The 19,625-nt window shown below is 36.3% G+C and overlaps 1 protein-coding gene across 4 annotated transcripts in view; it reads left to right on the forward strand.

Moving 5' to 3' along the window:
* Positions 1 to 363: 363 nt before the first annotated feature.
* The window catches only part of LOC131035262 (protein TIC 22, chloroplastic), a 65,049-nt gene continuing 45,787 nt past the window's right edge, over positions 364 to 19,625 (forward strand). For 3 of the 4 annotated variants that reach the window (XM_057966929.2, XM_057966930.2, XM_057966931.2), the window contains exons 1-2: positions 365 to 906; positions 1,497 to 1,835. In XM_057966929.2, the coding sequence (XP_057822912.2) occupies positions 613 to 906; positions 1,497 to 1,835 (633 nt within the window). In that variant the 5' untranslated portion in view covers positions 365 to 612. Of the gene's footprint in view, positions 907 to 1,496; positions 1,836 to 19,625 lie in introns of all 4 variants that reach the window. The other variant, XM_057966932.2, reaches the window with a different exon arrangement.

Genomic DNA, 19,625 nt, shown 5'->3' on the forward strand with positions numbered 1-19,625 from the left:
TGCAAAAGAGACCCCAATAGTTGTGCAGCCGATGTGGCATCACCTGATTGGTTACTTTTTACAATATTAGTACATTTCTTAACAACTATTGGTACATTTCCTAACAACTGTTGGTACATTTCCTAACAAAAATTGATATTTTTTGTTTCAAACAATAGGTTTTATTTGTTCAATTTTTGGAACAAAAGGTATCAACAACCCTCACAACAATTGGAACATGCTCAACTACTGGGTCCTTTCCCCTATATTACCCAAAGCATCTAGCTATAGATATAACCATTGCACTTAATTAGAATGAAAATGCTAATTTTAGAAGAGATTCCTTTAAAATATAAACCTATATACTCAAATTATGCATTAAACACATCCACACAAAGTAACATAAAATATGAAGATTGAAAGACTGGAGTATGAAGCAGCCTGGACAACAAAAATTGGGTTTGTCAGCTGCATGGATTCAAAAAAATTTCCGTCCTATTGTTCAAGGGTTATGTATTCACAGATCCATTTTTAAAGCTATGATGCATTACACGTTATCTTAAACAACTCTAGTATTGCAACGTCCAAACCAGTAAAAATAATTTTCGAGGGTCAATCAGCCGTATTCTGAAAATGAATATTTCCCTTCCCGCCTCAGTCATGGATTATTCCCTGGATTCCTCCAATCCTGGCAATGCATTTAGTATACAGAACGCTTCAATTTCCAACTTTTACAAGTCGCTACCAAATTCCCACATTTTAAAGTGTTCTAAAGAACCCATTAATCTGGGCAAACCCATACTATTTATTTCAGAACTGTTTGCAACACATGCTGCACATCGGTCTTCAAATCTCGATTTAACTAACACCGATTCGAAGTATTTTAATTGTTTGTCATCGAGAAGGAGCCCAGCGACTGCAGAGAAGGTATTTAATACTCTCCCTACGGTTAGGGTTAATCGGCTCTTGCATTATTGCAAAGTAATATTAAGCATTTATTTGAATTTATTCAAATACTGGCGGAAAATTATTATGGAAATTATTTAAGTGAATGTAAGTATAACTGCCAATTGGAAAACTCTGGAAGGTTTTAGGGTTTTCGTGGGGTTTCCAGTGATATAGGGTTTTCTAAACAATGCTAGGTAAGCGAAGGTTTTCATTGGCATTTTCAATAAGGCTTTTTATTACTCTTTTTTGGATTTGACTCGGAAAGAAGCTAGAGAGCGATAGACAGCAGTGAATGCGTCCGTCACCCCATTATCAAATACTTAAAGATCCTTGTGTGCTAAGTGTTTCCAGTCACATGTAATTATCAGCAGAACAAACAAGGAAAGATGTCATTAGTCTACCCAACTGCTTATTTCGGTTATTACGGGAAATAACTTCACTGGCCAAATACCTTGAAATTAAAATTCCGGTTTTTAGTTTATTTTGAAATTCGATAGCCATTTGTGTCTGGTTCTGCAAATCATTTGTGTCTGGTTCTGAATTGCATTTGCATTTTCAATGAATTTCAGCAACACCCCTTGGTAAATTTCGGAAGAGAGCTAGCACAGAAAATTAATGGAGGTAAGCTTTGTTTGAGAAATGCTATATGTAATGCAATGAGGCCGAGGCAGCAAATGGTGCCTTGCTTTGGCAGTGTTTCTGCCAGTGGAGGGGAACCTTTGGAGGCCAAACATGTATTCCAGCTTGCTTTGAGTCAACAGTATGTGTCAAAGAGGCTTCGGGGAGTTAATATCTATACAGTCTGCAATATCAAAAATGAATTTGTTCTTATTTCGGATCCCAACAGTCAAAAGTCACTCGGGCTTCTGTGTTTCAGACAAGAGGATGCAAACGCGATCCTGGCACAGGTTTGTTACTGCTTTATTGCACTTTTGTGTAATTCTACATTTGTATGTAATTATGCATGTTTATAGATAAGCCTGCTTCTGCTTCTGTTTCAATTGTGTTGTATAAGTGGAGGGTATTTGTAATCATAAAGCAAGAATTTGCCTACCCATAAAACAATCCAATGTGATCTACTATTTCTTATTCGCCCAAAAACACAATGGAAGTCCTCAAATGACAAAACTTTCAATTACGTCACAGGTTCCTGAATGCAGAATGACTTATATTATGACTAGTTAGCGAAAGTGAAACATGACATAACCTGTAATCTGGTTTAAGGCTAAGCAGTCATAACACTAGAATAAAATACATTAGATTGAATGCATATACAGTGCCATTACATTGGGAAAATGCAGCTTATAAACTAGTTTCCTGATAGTAAAACCTCAAAAACTAATAACAAAACACTAATCCGCAACTGATTGAGGCATAACATGTTGCCTGTTATTGAGATAAGCTGAACAGGAACGTGTATAGCTAACAGCTACACATATTATCTAATATCACCACTCCGTGCCTCCACTCCTCTTCCCCAGCCTAATGACTAAACCAGATACAATTCCAAATTTATCTCTAAATTTGACAAGTTTATCTCTTAAGTGGTGTTGATAGAAAAACGTTGACTGGAGTCTAAGGTTTAATATTCTGTTATATGTAGTAAACTTGGTGTGATGCAATAATAAGGAGAACTTAGATATGCAATAAGTATAAACCAAATTTTAGTAAAATATACACATTCATATATATACATCCTTAATATCATATGTTCATATGCTTGTATGGCTTATATATATATATATATATATATATACACAAACACACACATACATACACATACATATATACATATATACATATATACATGTATATAAATATATATACATACATATATATGATATATGTACATATATGTATATATGTATGTATGTATATGTATATATATGTATATGTATATACACATACATACATATATATGTATACACACATACATATATACACTTTCACGTGCGCGCGCACACACACATAATACATATATATGTGTGTGTATACATGTGTATGCACGCACTTTCATACATATACATCCTTAACATCGTATGTTCATACACTTTTATGGTTGTAACACGTCTTATAATTCGTTCATTATTCTTCATCCACACACACATATATCTGACACTTACTTATTCTCACATTTATTTAGTTCCTATTATTCTACACATGTTTCCATTCTATTCCACTTTCTTATCTCCCACTTTTACCTCTTTAGATAGCCTCTTAATGCCTTTTCGTAATAACTTCCATCATAGCCTTTCATAATGACACTTAATTATCTTACTCCCACCAATTTGCCTTTCCTTCAATAATATTTCACACTTTTATAGCTTATTTTGGTATATTAGAGGTGTTTTAAGGCTATATAAGTGGTATATAATAGATATATGGGTCTAGAAATGACCCAAATAACATCTGTAGTGCCTCACAACCTTCTATATCTTGCCAACATTCTCCCCAGGCCTAAAACATTGTCTTGTCCTCCAGAAAACTTGGTGAAACCATTTGTATCTTCATGATTGTGTTTCTTGTCATAATTCTTCCTTAATAGAAACACTCTTGATGTGCTCTACTTCTTCCTCAACAGCACCCCCTTCGCAAGGTTAGCAACACCCACCTTGGCACACTCTATCTCTATTCAAACATTTAAACTTTTCTCGATTGCTATCATTTTTTACATATGAATATTTATGCTTGTACAACCTCTTAAATATATATGTTATCTTTTGCCAATTAGATCCATCAATCCAACCACAATTCATTTGCATATATAGATTCATAGATTTCCTTTCTTTGTCCTTTCTATGACAATGATATCATTGCATTACTTGAATAGATTTGTTAAAACTTGCTGTACTTGTAACATCATCTTATTTTCCATTTTGGGGACCTTTATTAGTTAGCTTCACAATTAGTACAATGGGCTTAAAAACTTTTCTTAAATATCCTATTCTTCCCATCATCGTAAGACCAACATTCTTTGGAGAACATCCTTTGTCATTATCATCCCAACTATGAAGACTTGTAGATTCAAAATCATTATTATCTCCACCCTTACACTTTTTATCAATTTTTTTTTAAGCTATATCACATTTATCTAATGATTCATCAAATGAATAACATGAATCATCTATATCACAAGAAGTATCATATAACAAAGCCTTAGACTTTGGACACTTATTTTCCTTCTGATATTTTGCAAGTGTTTGATCTAACTTATCATTTTCTTCTTTCAAATTTGATATTTGATCTTTTTGTAAACTAATTTTCTCTTCCATCTTCTTCAACTTCTCTTCTAGTTCTTCATTTTTTATTTAAAATTTTCCGATTCTTCTTCTAAGTATTCTTTTCACACATTAAATTTTTATTTTTTTCTTCACTCTTTGTCCATTCTTTTTCCTTGAAATAAATTTATTTAAAAAAAATCTAAAATTTTCATTCTTCCCAAATTTTTAGTAATTTTTCTTTTGGTACGATCTCCCTCATGCAACAAAAACCAAGGTCTTGGCAATGGAAGTGAATATTGATAGAATAACCTTGATTGGAATCTAGGGTTTAATACTCTGTTATATGTAGTAAACTTGGTGTGATGCAATAAAAAGGGTTAACTTAGATATGCAATAAGTATAAACCAAATTAATAAATTATAATAAACTATACACATTCATATATATACACCCTTAACATCACAAATTCATATACTTTTATGGCTTACACATGTCTAATAATTCATTCATCATTCTTCGTCCATATTATTTATATATATTACATATATCTTGTACACTTATTTTCTCATATATTTAGTTCATATTATTCCACACTCTCATCACACACTTTTCCCTCTTTATATAGCCTATTAATAACCTTTTCAAAATACCTTTCCATTATATCCTTTCATAAGAACACTTAAATTATCTTATTCCCACGAAGTTGCCTCTTCTGTTGAAATGTAGTTAGGTCGTATCCCTTGATTGGGCCGACCTAGCTTGGTAAATGTTTAATGGGCCTACTTATGTGATTATATTATGTAGCTTGTGAATGTTAAGGGCAGACCCTATTTGGGTGCTCAACTTGTGTAACTTGTAATTTGGTCTGGCCCTAAATGGGCATTGTAACTTGTGATTCATGCTGGGCCCTAAATGGGTGATATAATTTATAATATGTAAAATGTAACTTGTTGATGTGATAGGGCTGACCATATAATATGTAACTTGTAATTTATTATGGGTCAGACCCTATTTTGGGCGCCAACTTTAGATGCCTTATAAATTTACTGTAAAGGCCGACCTAAGTCAAATAAGATGTAAAAGCTCATATATATTCAAGGCAATGCAAGCATCAATATAACACATTCACACTTAGCGAATTACCTCTGCAAGGTTAGCAAACTTCTATGGTATGTGATCTGCAATTTCCTTCATTGATCAGCATCCGTGATCAGCAAATCTGGAGCTGCACTCTAGGGCAGTGAATGCTTATCTGAAGCAGTGAATGCAGCGAATACTTATCTAAGGCAGCAAATGCTATCTAAGGGCAGTGAACACTCCTTAGAGACTGGGACTCCACTTCACAGGCAGTGATCTGCACTTCACCTTTGTGAATCTGGAGAAGAAAATATCCTACATTGTTAGCAAGATAATCTTCATCTGCTAGACAGCGAATTGCAGATAAGTCTTATGTTTGTGCCCTTGATTGAAGTTCTGTTTCATGCATGCTTCAAGAATTGAAGTGAACTTGTAAAACTACTTGCTGATTACAGTTGAGTAAAGTTTAAGCCTAAGGATTCTTGCTGGGTTTTTCACCTCCAAGAGGGAGGTTTTCCCAGGGTATCTTGGTGTTCTTGTGTATGTGTCTTTGTTTGTTTCTGAGTCATGTTAATTCTGATCACTAAAATCAGCATTTTCGTCTATAATATTTTACACCTTTTTAGCTTATTTTGGTATATTACTTATTAGAGATGTTTTAAGGCTTTAAGTGATATATAATGGATATATGGGTCTAGAAATGACTCAAATAACATCTTTAGTGCCTTATAACCCTCTACATCCTGCCAACAAGTGGTTTAGTCATATTGTCTGTAATTCACTCCTCTATTGGACAATAATGAAGACACATCTCAATTGTCGATGAAATGTCCACGACTGGGACTTAACTCAATTTGCCTTAGAATTCCTAAATGAGGTATGGATGATGTTGGTAAATACAAATTGTCAACTTAATACCTTGTTTTAGAGCCTGCAACCAGGTTAGTTATCAAAAGATAAATTAACATATAATCCAACGATGTTACAAATAGAATTCTAATCACTATTATAATATTTAGAATGTAGGTGTGGGATTCCTTTAAAGTTCTACCGAAACAACCCATCGTCATTATGGAGCACCACTTGGGAGATCATACAAGATGCCTCGAGTTGTTTCATCCAGCCCAAGAGCATAGAATGACAACTGTCATTTGGCCTCCCAGCCCCACTTGGGGTGTCTTTACCAGAATGGGTTCCTAGCTACTTGCATTCCTCGTATGCACTATCTCCCCTCCAAAATGAGATGGCCAATTGGATGAGAACTTAAAGGGAATTGTTATATCTATTCTATGATGCATAGGCAAAATCATAGCAAGAATAACAATGTATAGAAATATATATAACCGTAGAATTGTGTAATTTGTGTAATATTCTACTTCCTATCAAATGGAAGATAAATATCAATTAAATCAATTAGAATGCCATGCATTATACTTCAAACCAAAATATTGACCAGTATGTGAACTGCTGTCTAATTTATTAACAGTAAAACTGCAGATGTCTTGTTTGATCACTGCTTATTCTCTCTTCTTTAATGCTTTACTGGATTCCTTGGTGGTGTTGTTTTTTACCTCTCCGTCGGGGATGCAAGGTGATGACTCTTCTCAAGGTGGTGCCTGTTGGAAAGAGAAGTGCACCTTTGCCCATCGTATGCCTTTTCACGACTAAGCCGCCTCTTCAGAATATTATTATTTATGCTAACTAATTCTTAAACATTGTCTTGGAGAAGATCGCATGCCATTAAGAGAAATAGGATCGATCCAACAATTAGTACATAATATCAGATCTTATGATATTGGGTCTGCAATATTCCCGACTCTTGAGATAGGCGATTGTAATATATGTTTAATGATCAATGAAATTGTGATGTCTTACGGGTGTAAGACAATTTCATACTTAGGTTTTTGCTGTTCCTTTGGTGTTAGGTCAGGGCCACGACAGTCAACCAACTAGCGAATATAATGGTGATAAACTCTAACATGTTTGGTTTTGGCATGATAGACTGGATGAAGATGGTGTAGTGGGACAAAGCTGAAAATAGATCAATATCTATTACAACCCTATTACCTCGAATCTCTACTAACAACTGCCATATAGTTGCTGCAATGGAAGATAAGCCAACTGTATGTTTGAACTTGCTCCATGAAATTATTCTTGTAATGTCCCCACTTTGAAATACAATTTCATGATAAATGATAATAATAAAATTTAAATTAAAATATAAAAGAATAATTAAATATAATTAAATTTTATTATTCTAATTAAATGAATGGTCAAAGGCATGAAACGAAAAGTTGTGACGCCCTCAAACATGAGATATAAAAGGGAGAAGAGAACCTCATTTGAGGGGGATAATTTGGGAATCAGAAGTGCAGATCCGATTTAAATGAGGAATGCAGATTTGATTGTAAAAGGTTGTGTCCCTTTCAAAGGGCAGAAGTAATTAAGAGTTGCACTCTTTCAAAGGGTGCTAATGGTGAAAGGGTATGTCTCTTAACAAAGGGCATCCATAATAAAGAGGTGTGACCTCTCCCTCACATTGAGAGATATAAAGGAAAGGAATTAGAAGTATCCAGGGACATCACCATTGATCAGATAAGATCAGATCAGAACCGTTATTAAGTTACAGGCAGTAACACCCTTGTTCTTGGTGTCATACTTAATGAAAGACTAATGGGAGGAGAAAAGAAAATTATGGGCAGAGATTTCAGCATTAAAAGTCTATGTCTTGTAACCACCGTTGATTCAGCAACAGCTAGTCAAACTATCGATCATGGTGTTGAGCCACGTAAATAATATCATTGCCAATTATATTTGTATCAGAAACAGCAGAAAGGTATCCCCATAATATAGATCAGAACATAGTCATTGCATAGTTCCCACCATCATATCAGACATAGCAAAGATATCACATGTTATCAGATTGATAAGGATCATATATTACAAATTCTGAATATCACATTCATCGTAACCCAATAGTAGTTGCAGATCATATATTGCTTCAGATATCAATTGTATCTGTTAAATTAGAACCAGAAAGATAAAAATTCAGAATCTGAAAAATACAAAACAAGAGACTCTATGATTATCCTGGGAAAACCCTCCACTTGAGGGTGGAAAACCCTCAACCTGAGGGTGGAAAACCCAGCCACACCAAAATTGAATTTTATTATCAATATGAATCTGATACAATGTTTTGAAGCCTAAAAGCAATGATTGTTATCACTTCAACAATCAATAGTATAAATCAAGAAGCTTTCTGAAAATGATGACCACTATCTTACATTCAGAATATGATCTTTTACAACTAGACGAGATCACACAACAATTGAATATAGAAGAATTATACTGAAAGATTGAAAGCTACAGGATAGCTAAAGACGATAACATTCCTCCAAAAATACGTCCTCAAAGAGATTACTGAAAGCATATGAAAGATTGTCTTGCTTAAGAATTACTACGCACTCCTTGAACAACTTGTTACAAATCACGCAACAATAGAAAGAATAGGAGCACGAAACAATATATCATGAAAAGATGGAAGGCGGAAAGCAAGGATAACAAGAATACGGTGACAGTTACAAGACAACTTTGAAACTCCTTTGACACCGACAAGAGACACTAAGGCAAAGACACACGTGAACCTTATACTAATGGAGCTCACGAAAGAGACGAGAAGAAATATGATACGATATCTACTGAAGTTACAAACAATAACACTCCCTCTTAACAAAGGAGATATCATTAACTAATTTCAAGTCATGGAGTCTCTCAACATGACAAACACAATATGAAAACAAAAAAAAATTACGGATTCTCTCAACGTGATAGGCATCATGGATTCACTCAACATGATGTTCACCATGGCTACTCCCATGAGTGAAATAACACAAGCTCTCATCACGGAGTCACTCAACGCGATGTTGTCATGGAGTCTCTCAACATGACATTCACTATGGCTACTCCCATTAGTGAACAAAGCCTCAAGGGCTTTCACATCAAATTTCTCTATCACAGAGAAAAGTGCATTACAAGGGATTACACCTCGAACTTCTCCCTCACAGAGAAGAACTCATTAACAACATGTAAAAGATTCATTACAGTTGAGATTCTCTCTCAGCAAGAGCAACATTCTCCACAATACCAAGCTTGTCTCGGAAATAACAAAACTTCACTCTAGGAAGTGGCTTGGTGAGAATGTCCGTTGTTTGCTCTTCAGTGCAAATGTACTTGAGTTCCATTGTTTTCCTTTGAACCATATCTCTCAAGTAATGATATTTTATTTCCACATGCTTGGATCTATCATGGAAAACAGGATTAACCAAAATCTTTACACAGCTTTGGTTATCACAAAGAATCACTGTAGGTTCCAAAGGCTGCCCAAACAATCCTGCGAGCAATTTGTGAAGCCACACTGCTTCTCTTGCAGCCACACAAGTTGCAACATATTCCGCTTCAGCTGTACTCTGAGCAACACATGGTTGTTTTCTGCTGCACTAGGAAATCATAGCTGAACCTAGGCTAAAACAACATCCTGAAGTGCTTTTCCTGTCAGGAACACATCCTGCCCAATCTGAATCAGAAAAACCCTGCAATTTCAGGACTTCACAAGAGGTATATTTCAGGCCATATCCCACTGTACCACGCACATATCTCAGTATATGTTTAGCTGCAAAAAATGTATCTGTCTAGGCTCACACATAAACTGATTGAGAGTGTTAACAACATAACATATGTCAGGCCTTGTATTGACTAAATACATCAAAGATCCAATCAATTGTCTATACATAGTAGGATCAACTAAGTCTGAACTAGCTGCAACCTCATGTAACTTTTTCAGATTTGCTTCCATGGGAGTTGCCATAGACTTGCAATCTAACATACCAAATCTTTTGAAAAGATCAATGGCATATCTCCCTTGACTCAGTATGACTTCATTTGGTCTTTGCCACACTTCTAAACCAAGAAAATAATGCATCAAACCAAGATCTTTCATTTCGAATTCAGAAGCTAACTCTTTCTTACATCTAGCAATGAGATCATCCTCTCCAGTAAGAAATAAATCATCAACATATAGAACTAAAATTAAGGCTTTATCATCAATTACCTTGAAGTAGATATTTGGATCTGCATCATTTTTAAGAAAACCCAAGCTCAACAAATACTGATCAATTCTTTCATACCAAGCACGTGGAACTTGCTTAAGGCCATACAAGGCCTTTTTCAATCTGCATACATGTTATTCTTTCTCATGGATCACAAATCCATCTGGCTGCTCAATAAAAACTTCTTCATTTACACTATTCAAGAATGCTGTCTTTACATCCATCTGATGCAATTTCCACCCTTTAACAGCTGCAATAGCAATAATAGTTCTGATAGAAGTGTAATGTGTTGCATGTGCAAAAGTCTCTTCATAGTCTATGCCTTCGTTTTGTGAAAAACCTCTAGTTACAAAGCTAGCTTTATATTTTTCTACACTCCCATCAGCTGCATGGTTAATTTTGAACAACAACTTAGAAGAAACAACATATTTACCTTTGGGCCTAGGAACAATATTCCACACATCATTTTTGATGATGGATTGATACTCTTCCATCATGGCATCCTTCCACACTTGTTGATTTGAAGCTTCTTCAAAATTAGAAGGCTCAGATGCTATAAAGTGACTCATCAAAGCTACATATCTTGAAAACTTATGAGGCCTTTTACTCTCTCTAAAGGTGCCACGAGCGGCTGCATATTTTTCAGCTTCTTCCATAGTGTGCCGAGCCCACAATGGTCTTTTCTTATTAGCTGAAATATTACTGGGACCTGCAGAAGTATCTATAGAATCAATTGGATCAACAGGATCAACAGAGACTTCTAAATCTGTATTCTCCCTCTGAATCTCTGAAGGTGAATCCGGATCAGCCATATCTATGTCTTGAGGAGGCTCAAAGTCTTCTCTATCAGATTCCATGATAGACTCTTTGGATTTCTTGCAAGCTACATCTTCATCAAAAGAGACGTCCCTGCTGATTTCAATTTGCTTTTGACTTGGAATGTAGATTCTGTATGCTTTTGAAGATTCACTATAACCAACAAAGATGCCTTTCTTTCTTGAAGGTTCTAACTTAGTTCTTTTCTCTTTTGGAACATGAATATAGACAGGACATCCAAAAATCCTAAGTTGACTAATGTCTGGTTTGATACCTGAAAAAGCTTCTTCTGGAGTCATGTTGTTCAGGATTTGATGAGGACTACAATTCTGAATGTATACTGTGTTAATTTTAGGATCAAACTGTAGCAGTTAGATAGTAATAACAGAAAACAAGACAATGTACACAATAAACACCAATATACCCTGGGAAAACCTCCCTCTTGGAGATAAAATACCCAACAACAAATCTCAGATCTTTATTACGCAATAACCAATTGAATCTTTACAATGAGCTTCAACACTTGAAGCTATCAACAACTATGCATAGCATAGAAACAACAGTCGGGAAAAAAACGCGTTTTTTCCCGATTAATCGCGGATCAGATGGAATGCCGATGAATTCCCCAAAATCGCGCATAAAAATCGTTGACTTTTTTCAACGATTTTTTACCGATTAAATCGCAGAAAATCGCCAATAAAACACCACGTAAAAAATAACCCTAAACCGCCAAAATAGGGCGCGAAAATCGTCTGCTTTTTTTCTTTATAACTGTTTCGCGCTTCGGGTTTTCCATATCTCGCCCGATAACTTGCAGGCTGAGAGTGCGGTGTACAGTTTGCAGGCTGAGAGTGTGATAACATTTAGTTTGCTCTCCTCGCCGGTGTTGCTAAGCTAGTTCGCTCCAGTTGAACTAGTTCTTTCCGGCTCCTTCACCGGACTGGGCTACCTCTCCCCACCGCTATTCTTCACCGGCAACTATCATTGGACAATCAACTGGGCAGTGAGTGCAACACTTCCAGGTATTTACGCTCAACATTCTGTGATAAATGACCATTCTCTAGTCTGTGTAGGCATCTTAACTTTTGAACAACATTCTTTCTTAAGTACCAACTTCCTAGTATTTACGCTCAACAAGGTTTCAATATTTGTCATAATGCTAGAAATAACCAGTAAGAAAAACGTATTTTGATTTGAAACTAACATTCATAGTTTACATACTGTGAAATACATTATAGATGCAAAAAATTAATACTGTGAAATACATTTTGATTTGAAACTAACATTCATAGTTTACATACTGTGAAATACATTATAGATGCAAAAAATTAATACTGTGAAATACATTATAAATGTATAAATTTTCACACTATAAACTTTTTGCATTTATAATGTATTTCATAGTATTAAGTTAATATTACTGTAATTATTAAATATTATGTATTACTGTTAAATTACTGTTTAATTGTTTAATTATTAGATTATACAGAATAATTACTGTTTAACTGAATAATTACTGCTTGTTATACAGAATAATTACTGTTTAACATAAACTACAGACCTTACGTTAAACAGTAATTATTCTGTATTACCATTAATTAAACAGAATAATTACTATTTAACTATTTAAAACTTAGTAATTTTAGAATTTTTTTAATTAAACAGTTAAATATTTAGTAATTTCTATTTAGTATTTAATGTTAAATATGTAATCTGATTGTTTTACTGTTAATTATTAGTTAAATTTGTATTTAATAGTAATTAATTGTAATCAGAATTTACATTTTCATTTACAGTAATATTAAATTCATTTTTTGTTAAATATTCTTAGCTTTTAATATATGAAAAAATCATTTTCATTTAATATATACAGTCTATCATAGATCCATAATGCCATTTTCCCTATAGTTATTAACATTTAATATACAAAAAAATGAAAATTTTAATATAACTGTCTAGTTTTCACGATGAATGTCCAACGTTAACATACACAAACCCAACCCTAGATCCCTCAAAATTTAAAAACTGAGTGTAATGCTTTTGCAGAACTGATTCTTGATCACAATGCCACGCCAAAAAAACTTTGCATGGACACATTGCACAACAATTCCTGGTAGCATGAAGGTCAAGTGCAATTGGTGTCAAGATGAGATTGGTGGTGGAATTTATCGTTTCAAATGGCATTTGTCAAAAGAACGAGGAAATAACACCGAGATATGCAAAAAATGCCCTGCAGATGTCTCGTATCAGGCAAAGCAATCTCTTGAAGGGATTGCTGAGAATAAGGCCAAAAAGGCAAGAATTGGGGTTGAACTAGGTTCTTCTTCGACAAATCCTAGGATGCATGATTTGGGTGAGGATGGTGAAGATGGGAGTTTCAGGGAATCTGGATTGACACATAATTCTATAGCACGTGGACCAAACACAGGTGGAGGAAACACTAATGCTTTCTTTCAACCTTGTACCACACCAGGATCACAAACCACTTTGGAGAGTACAGGATGGAGGAAAACTGTCACTGAACAAGCAAAGAAGGCAATTGCTAATTATTGGTACTCCTCTCACACGGCATTCCATGCTTCCAGAAATCCATATTGGCAACCCATGGTAGATGGTATTGCAGCTGTAGGTCCTGGGTTTCAAGCCCCATCTCGTGAATCATTGAGGGTTGGTATGTTGAAAGATGCAGTAGAGGATGTTCAAGATGTTGTTAAACAACATCGATTGCAGTGGGCTAGAACTAGTTGCAGCATCATGTCAGATGGTTGGACAGATAGAAGGAACCGAACTCTCATTAACTTCCTTGTCTCTTGTGAGATTGGCATTGTTTTTTTGAAATCTGTGGATGCATCTAATATGATGAAATCCACAAATGCATTGTTTGAGATGTATGACGTGGTAGTTACGAATGTAGGGCCACAAAATGTGGTTCAATTTATCACAGACAATGCTGCTGCTTGTGTTGCTGCAGGGAGACTTCTGACAGATAAATATCCTTCCATGTTTTTTACACCATGTGCAGCACATTGCCTTGATCTAACCCTAGAGGACATTGGCAAAATTGAATGGGTTAAGGCTGCATTTTAGAAAACTCACAAGGTTACCAAATTTGTTTATAATCACACAAGGGTTTTGGCTATAATGCGCTCTTTTACAGGAGGCAAGGAGCTAGTTCGACCAGGAGTGACAAGATTTGCAACATATTGCCTTGCATTACAAACATTATGTGAACAAAAAGGTAATTTGAGGCGAATGTTTGTTTCAGCTGAGTGGATGGAGTCTGGTTTCACAACTCAAGCAAATGGCATAGCAGTGGCAGAGTATATGTATTCTACCACATTTTGGGAATCTATTGAACAAATTGTAGAATTTTTAGAGCCTTTAGTAAAAGTCTTGAGACTAGTGGATGGAGATAAACCCCCCATGGGATATGTGTATGAGGCCATGGATAGGGCCAAGGAGGTGATAAGGAGTAAGCTGGAAAATAACAAAGATAAGTATATGCCGTTGTGGGACATAATTGATAGGAGATGGGATGGACAAATGCACACTCCTCTCCATGCTACAGGATATTTTCTCAATCCTCTGTTATTCTATAAGACTGACTTCCTGGAAATTGATGCTGAGATCAAACAAGGCTTCTTCAAGTGCATGGAAAAAATGTTTCCTGACTTGGAAAAATTTGATGCGGCTATGATAGAGCTGGAAATGTACAAGCATGCTAAGGGCTTTCTCTCTTCTAAGGCTGCTATACAAAGCAGAAAGACAATTCAACTAGGTAGACTCTATAAACTTTTGACAATCTCTTTATTTTGCCAACCATTAAGTTTGTTAAGATTATAAGATATTCTTAGTCTTACAATATCGTCTCCATATAATGTGTTTTTCAGCTGCATGGTGGGCTTCTTTTGGAGATGAAATACCAAATTTAAGGTGGATGGCGGTGCGTATTTTGAGCCAACCATGTAGCTCATCAGCTTGTGAGCGTAATTGGAGTGTGTTTGAACACATACATTCTAAGAAATGCAACTGCCTATCACAACAACGACTAAATGACTTGGTATTTGTTCATCACAACCTCCGCTTGAAGATAAGGAAAGCTCAAGGTGAGAATATTAATATATAGTTGCAGTTTTTTGAATTGTATTCACTATCCATTGGTTTTTCATTTGTAAGGGAAACACTAATTTCTACATGGGCAAAATCAGGAACTATTGAGGAATGCTTGCCAATTGACCTCGATGAGATATATCCAGAGTGCGAGTTGATTGCTGCTGATGATGCTGATGATGATGATGATGATGTTGATGATGATTATGTTGTTGCTGATCGTCCGCTTGTGTCTGAAGATTTTGATATCATGAGGCAAGCCAACTTTCGTCCTAAATGGGTTGAAGGAATTAGGACAGGCTCTTACCCAGGAGCTTCATCATCAGGGCCTCCTGCTCTCTAGCATGTCATTGCCTACATTTGAGATTTTGGAATTTTGTACTTAGTTTACAGGTTGACTTTGTTCAAAGTCACAAACTATATTGTAATTGACATTTTGACATCTATCACCATCTAGATATTATTTATGGTGCAGTATATTTTGTGGAACGTAATTAGTGATATGAATATAAGCAACAAAAATCTATTTCCTGCAATTCATGTTTTCAAGTGTCTATTTTATTTGCCTACAATATCTCTATGCTATGGAAATACCCTAAAATATATAAAAAAAGTAGTTTTTGATTGTTTTTCTGCAATTTTTTACGTTTTTTTGTATATCCGATTTTTTCCCTATTTTTTGAAAAAATCTTATACTTTTGTTTTGCCGATTAATTCCCCAAATGATTATTGTTTCCTTGATGCATAGTAACTTATGGCAAATTGCAATGATAAACTTTTCTGAGTTGCAGATGATGTTGACACAAAAATGAAGTTTGTTGATGATGCCCACAACCTTCAATGGAAGTTCGCTGACCCTTAAGTGAAGACTGCTGTCAGAAAGGAAGGTTCGCTGCCCTTGGATGGAGTTCGCTGACCTTCAAGGGTGTTCACTATGCTCCCACAGGCGTTCATTGTGCATCTACAGATGTTCGTTGTCTTCTAATAATGATTCGCTGTCTTTAGATAAGGTTCACTGATCACAGAAGACAATTCGCTGCACTTTGATGTAATTTTCTTGATAGTAGATAGAAATGTATTCACTGAATTGTATGTTTGAACAATGAGATAGACTTCACATATATAGGAGACTCTAACCTTCAATTTGTCTTAGGTCGGCTAGAGGTTTAATTACAATGGAAAATATAAAGTTGGCGCCAATCTCAAATAGTCCCACACGTTAAGCAAGATAGGGCAGGGTTAACCAAACGTGTAAGGTGCAAGGTGTGCTAGGTCGGCCCTTGAAGGGCTCCGACCTAGCTACATACAACACTCCCTCTTAGCTAGGGAGGAGACCTTCACAAGATCTGAGATACATGGATGCTCCCATGAAGAATACAAATGAATACAACCGCTATGGCTACTCCCATGGACGACGTTCACCATAGCTAATCCCAGAGGGTGAACAAGCACAATTGCTGAATCATATCATCCATCATGCCTACTCGCAGAGGGTGGGTCCACCATATCTACTCGCAGAGGGTGGAATAACACAAGTACATCATGGAATTTCTTCCATGACATCCATCATGCCTAATCGCATAGGATGGATCCACCATGCCTACTTGCAGAGGGTGGAGGAGGGCTTTCACCTCAAACTTCTCCTAGAGAAGAGTGCATTACCACCATGCCTACTCGCAGAGGGTGGTTCCACCATGGCTACTTGCAGAGAGCAGAACAAGGGCTTTCACCTCACACTTCTCTTGCAGAGGGCGGAACAAGGGCTTTCAACTCAAACTTCTCTTGCAGAGAAGAATGCATTAACAAGGGATTGCACCTCGAACTTCTCCCTCACAAAGAAGAACTCATTAACAAGGGATTGCACCTTGAACTTCTCCCTCACAGAGAAGAACTCATTAACCAAATTTTCATGATGACGTGGCTCCCTCTGAAGCTGAAATGTCAAGCTCCCTCTAAAGCTGAAGTGTCAGGCTCTCTCTGAAGCTGAAAAATGACATTTCCTCCTTTTAGAATAAGAACCCTTCTAAGTTGACATTTAACCTTGGCTCCTCCTGAGGTGTCCCTATGTCAACTTCCGCAGAAGAAGCTAGAGGAGTAGACCTAGATTTGCACTCTCGAGCAATGTGGCCATACTTGTCACACCTAAAACATTGAATGTGAGATAAGTCCTCCTTTTTCGGAACAGGATCTGGACCTCTGTCTCTATTCCTCTTTCTTCTTTTGCCTCTTTCCTTAGAAGTAGCAAGGACTTGATTTTCCAGATCATAATGATTATTCTCAATTCCTCTTGAAATCAACCTTGACTCTTCTTGAATGCAATCAGCACAAAGGCGATCAAATTTGGAAAATTTGGATCTCCCACTTATGCTTTGGATGAATGGCTTCCAAGAGTGAGGAAGGCCATTCAACGCTAGCATGACAAGATCCTTGTCCACGACTTCATCTCTTGGCGTTAAGTTGATCTCTCAATTCTACAATCTTCATGAAGAAGGATATGACTGATTCTCTCTTTGCCATCTTGACTTGATGAAGTTGCTGCCTCAATGCAATTGCTCTACTTGTGTTGTTAATCTCGTACATCCCTTCTAATGTCTTGGACATATCTTTGGCTGAAGGCATCTTGGAAATGATAGGCACAAGGTGATCCTTCATGGAGTCAATCTAGATCTTCTTTGCTTTGACAACATTCTTCTTGAATTGGAGTTTCTCTTCTTGATCTTCAAGTTCAGGCTGATCTTTTCCTTTTACAAACTGAAGTAGATTATTCTCTTCAAGTGCAATAAGGACTCTAACCTTCCACGAGGTGAAGTTCAAGGCTCCGTCAAGTTTATCTTCGACCTTTAAACCAGTCACCATCTTAAATGCTGGAAATGGCGTGAAGAATGTGAAGTAGGAGCGCTACTATCACAAAGTCTGATCACAACTGAATCAACCTTAGCTCTGATACCATGATAATTTTAGGATCAAACTGTAGCAGTTAGATAGTAATAACAGAAAACAAGACAATGTACACAATAAACACCAATATACCTTGGGAAAACCTCCCTTTTGGAGGTAAAAAAACCCAACAACAAATCTCAGATCTTTAGTAGGCAATAACCAATTGAATCTTTACAATGAGCTTCAACACTTGAAGCTATCAGCAACTATGCACAGTAATTTAGGGCAGACTGCAATGATAAACTTATTTGAGTTGCAGATGATGCTGACACAAAAATGAAGTTTGCTGATGATGTCCACAACCTTCAATGGAAGTTCACTGACCCTTAAGTGAAGACTGCTGTCAGAAAGGAAGGTTCGCTGCCCTTGGATGGAGTTCGCTGACCTTCAAGGGTGTTTGCTATGCTCCCACAGGTGTTCGCTGTGCATCTACAAATGTTCGCTCTTCTAATAATGATTCACTATCTTTAGATAAGGTTCGCTGATCACTGATTATAATTCGCTGATCACAAAAGTCAATTCGCTGCACTTTGATGTAATTTGCTTGATACCAGATAGAAATGTATTCACTGAGTTGTATGTTTGAACAATGAGATAGACTTCACATATATAGGAGACTCTAACCTTCAATTTGTCTTAGGTCGGCTAGAGGTTTAATTACAATGCAAAATATAAAGTTGGCACCAATCTCAAATAGCCCCACATGTTAAGCAAGATAGGGCAGGGTTAACCAAACGGGCAAGGTTCAAGGTGTGCTAGGTTGGCCCTTGAAGGGCTCCGACCTAGCTACATACAACAACATTCTGCTGTCCTGCAAGCCTCTGCCCATAAAAAAGTTTGAAGACTTTGATCATGGATCATAGCCTTCGCTGCCTCAACAATTGTCCCGTTCTTTCTTTCAGCTACACCATTTTGTTGAGGATTATAAGGGACACATAACTCCCTCTTAATCCTAGCTTCAACACAAAAGTTATGAAATAAACCAGAAACATATTCTCCCCCATCATCAGATCTTAGAACCTTTATCTTCTTGTTGGATAAATTTTCAACAAGTGCTTTAAATTCTTTAAATCTGGATAGCACTTCATTGGATTCTTTAGACTTGGGAAAATAAATCCAACACTTATGAGAAAAGTCATCAATGAAGGTAACATAATACCAAACACCACTAAGGGAAGCAACTGACATAGGGCCACACACATCAGAATGAATTAACTCTAGAATATCCTTTGCTCTATTTTCACTACTATGAAAAGTACTCTTAACATTCTTACCTAGAGCACATCCCTTGCAGACACCTTCATGGTTTTGATTCAGCTTTGGAAGACCAACAACTACCTTCTCCATTGAAGACAAAGTTCTGAAATTTAGGTGACCAAATCTTTTATGCCACAACTCACTTGAACTTGTAGAATCATGAGCTAATGCT

This window comes from Cryptomeria japonica, chromosome 2 (assembly GCF_030272615.1).
Source record: "Cryptomeria japonica chromosome 2, Sugi_1.0, whole genome shotgun sequence".
In the NCBI taxonomy this organism is placed as follows: Eukaryota; Viridiplantae; Streptophyta; class Pinopsida; order Cupressales; family Cupressaceae; genus Cryptomeria; species Cryptomeria japonica.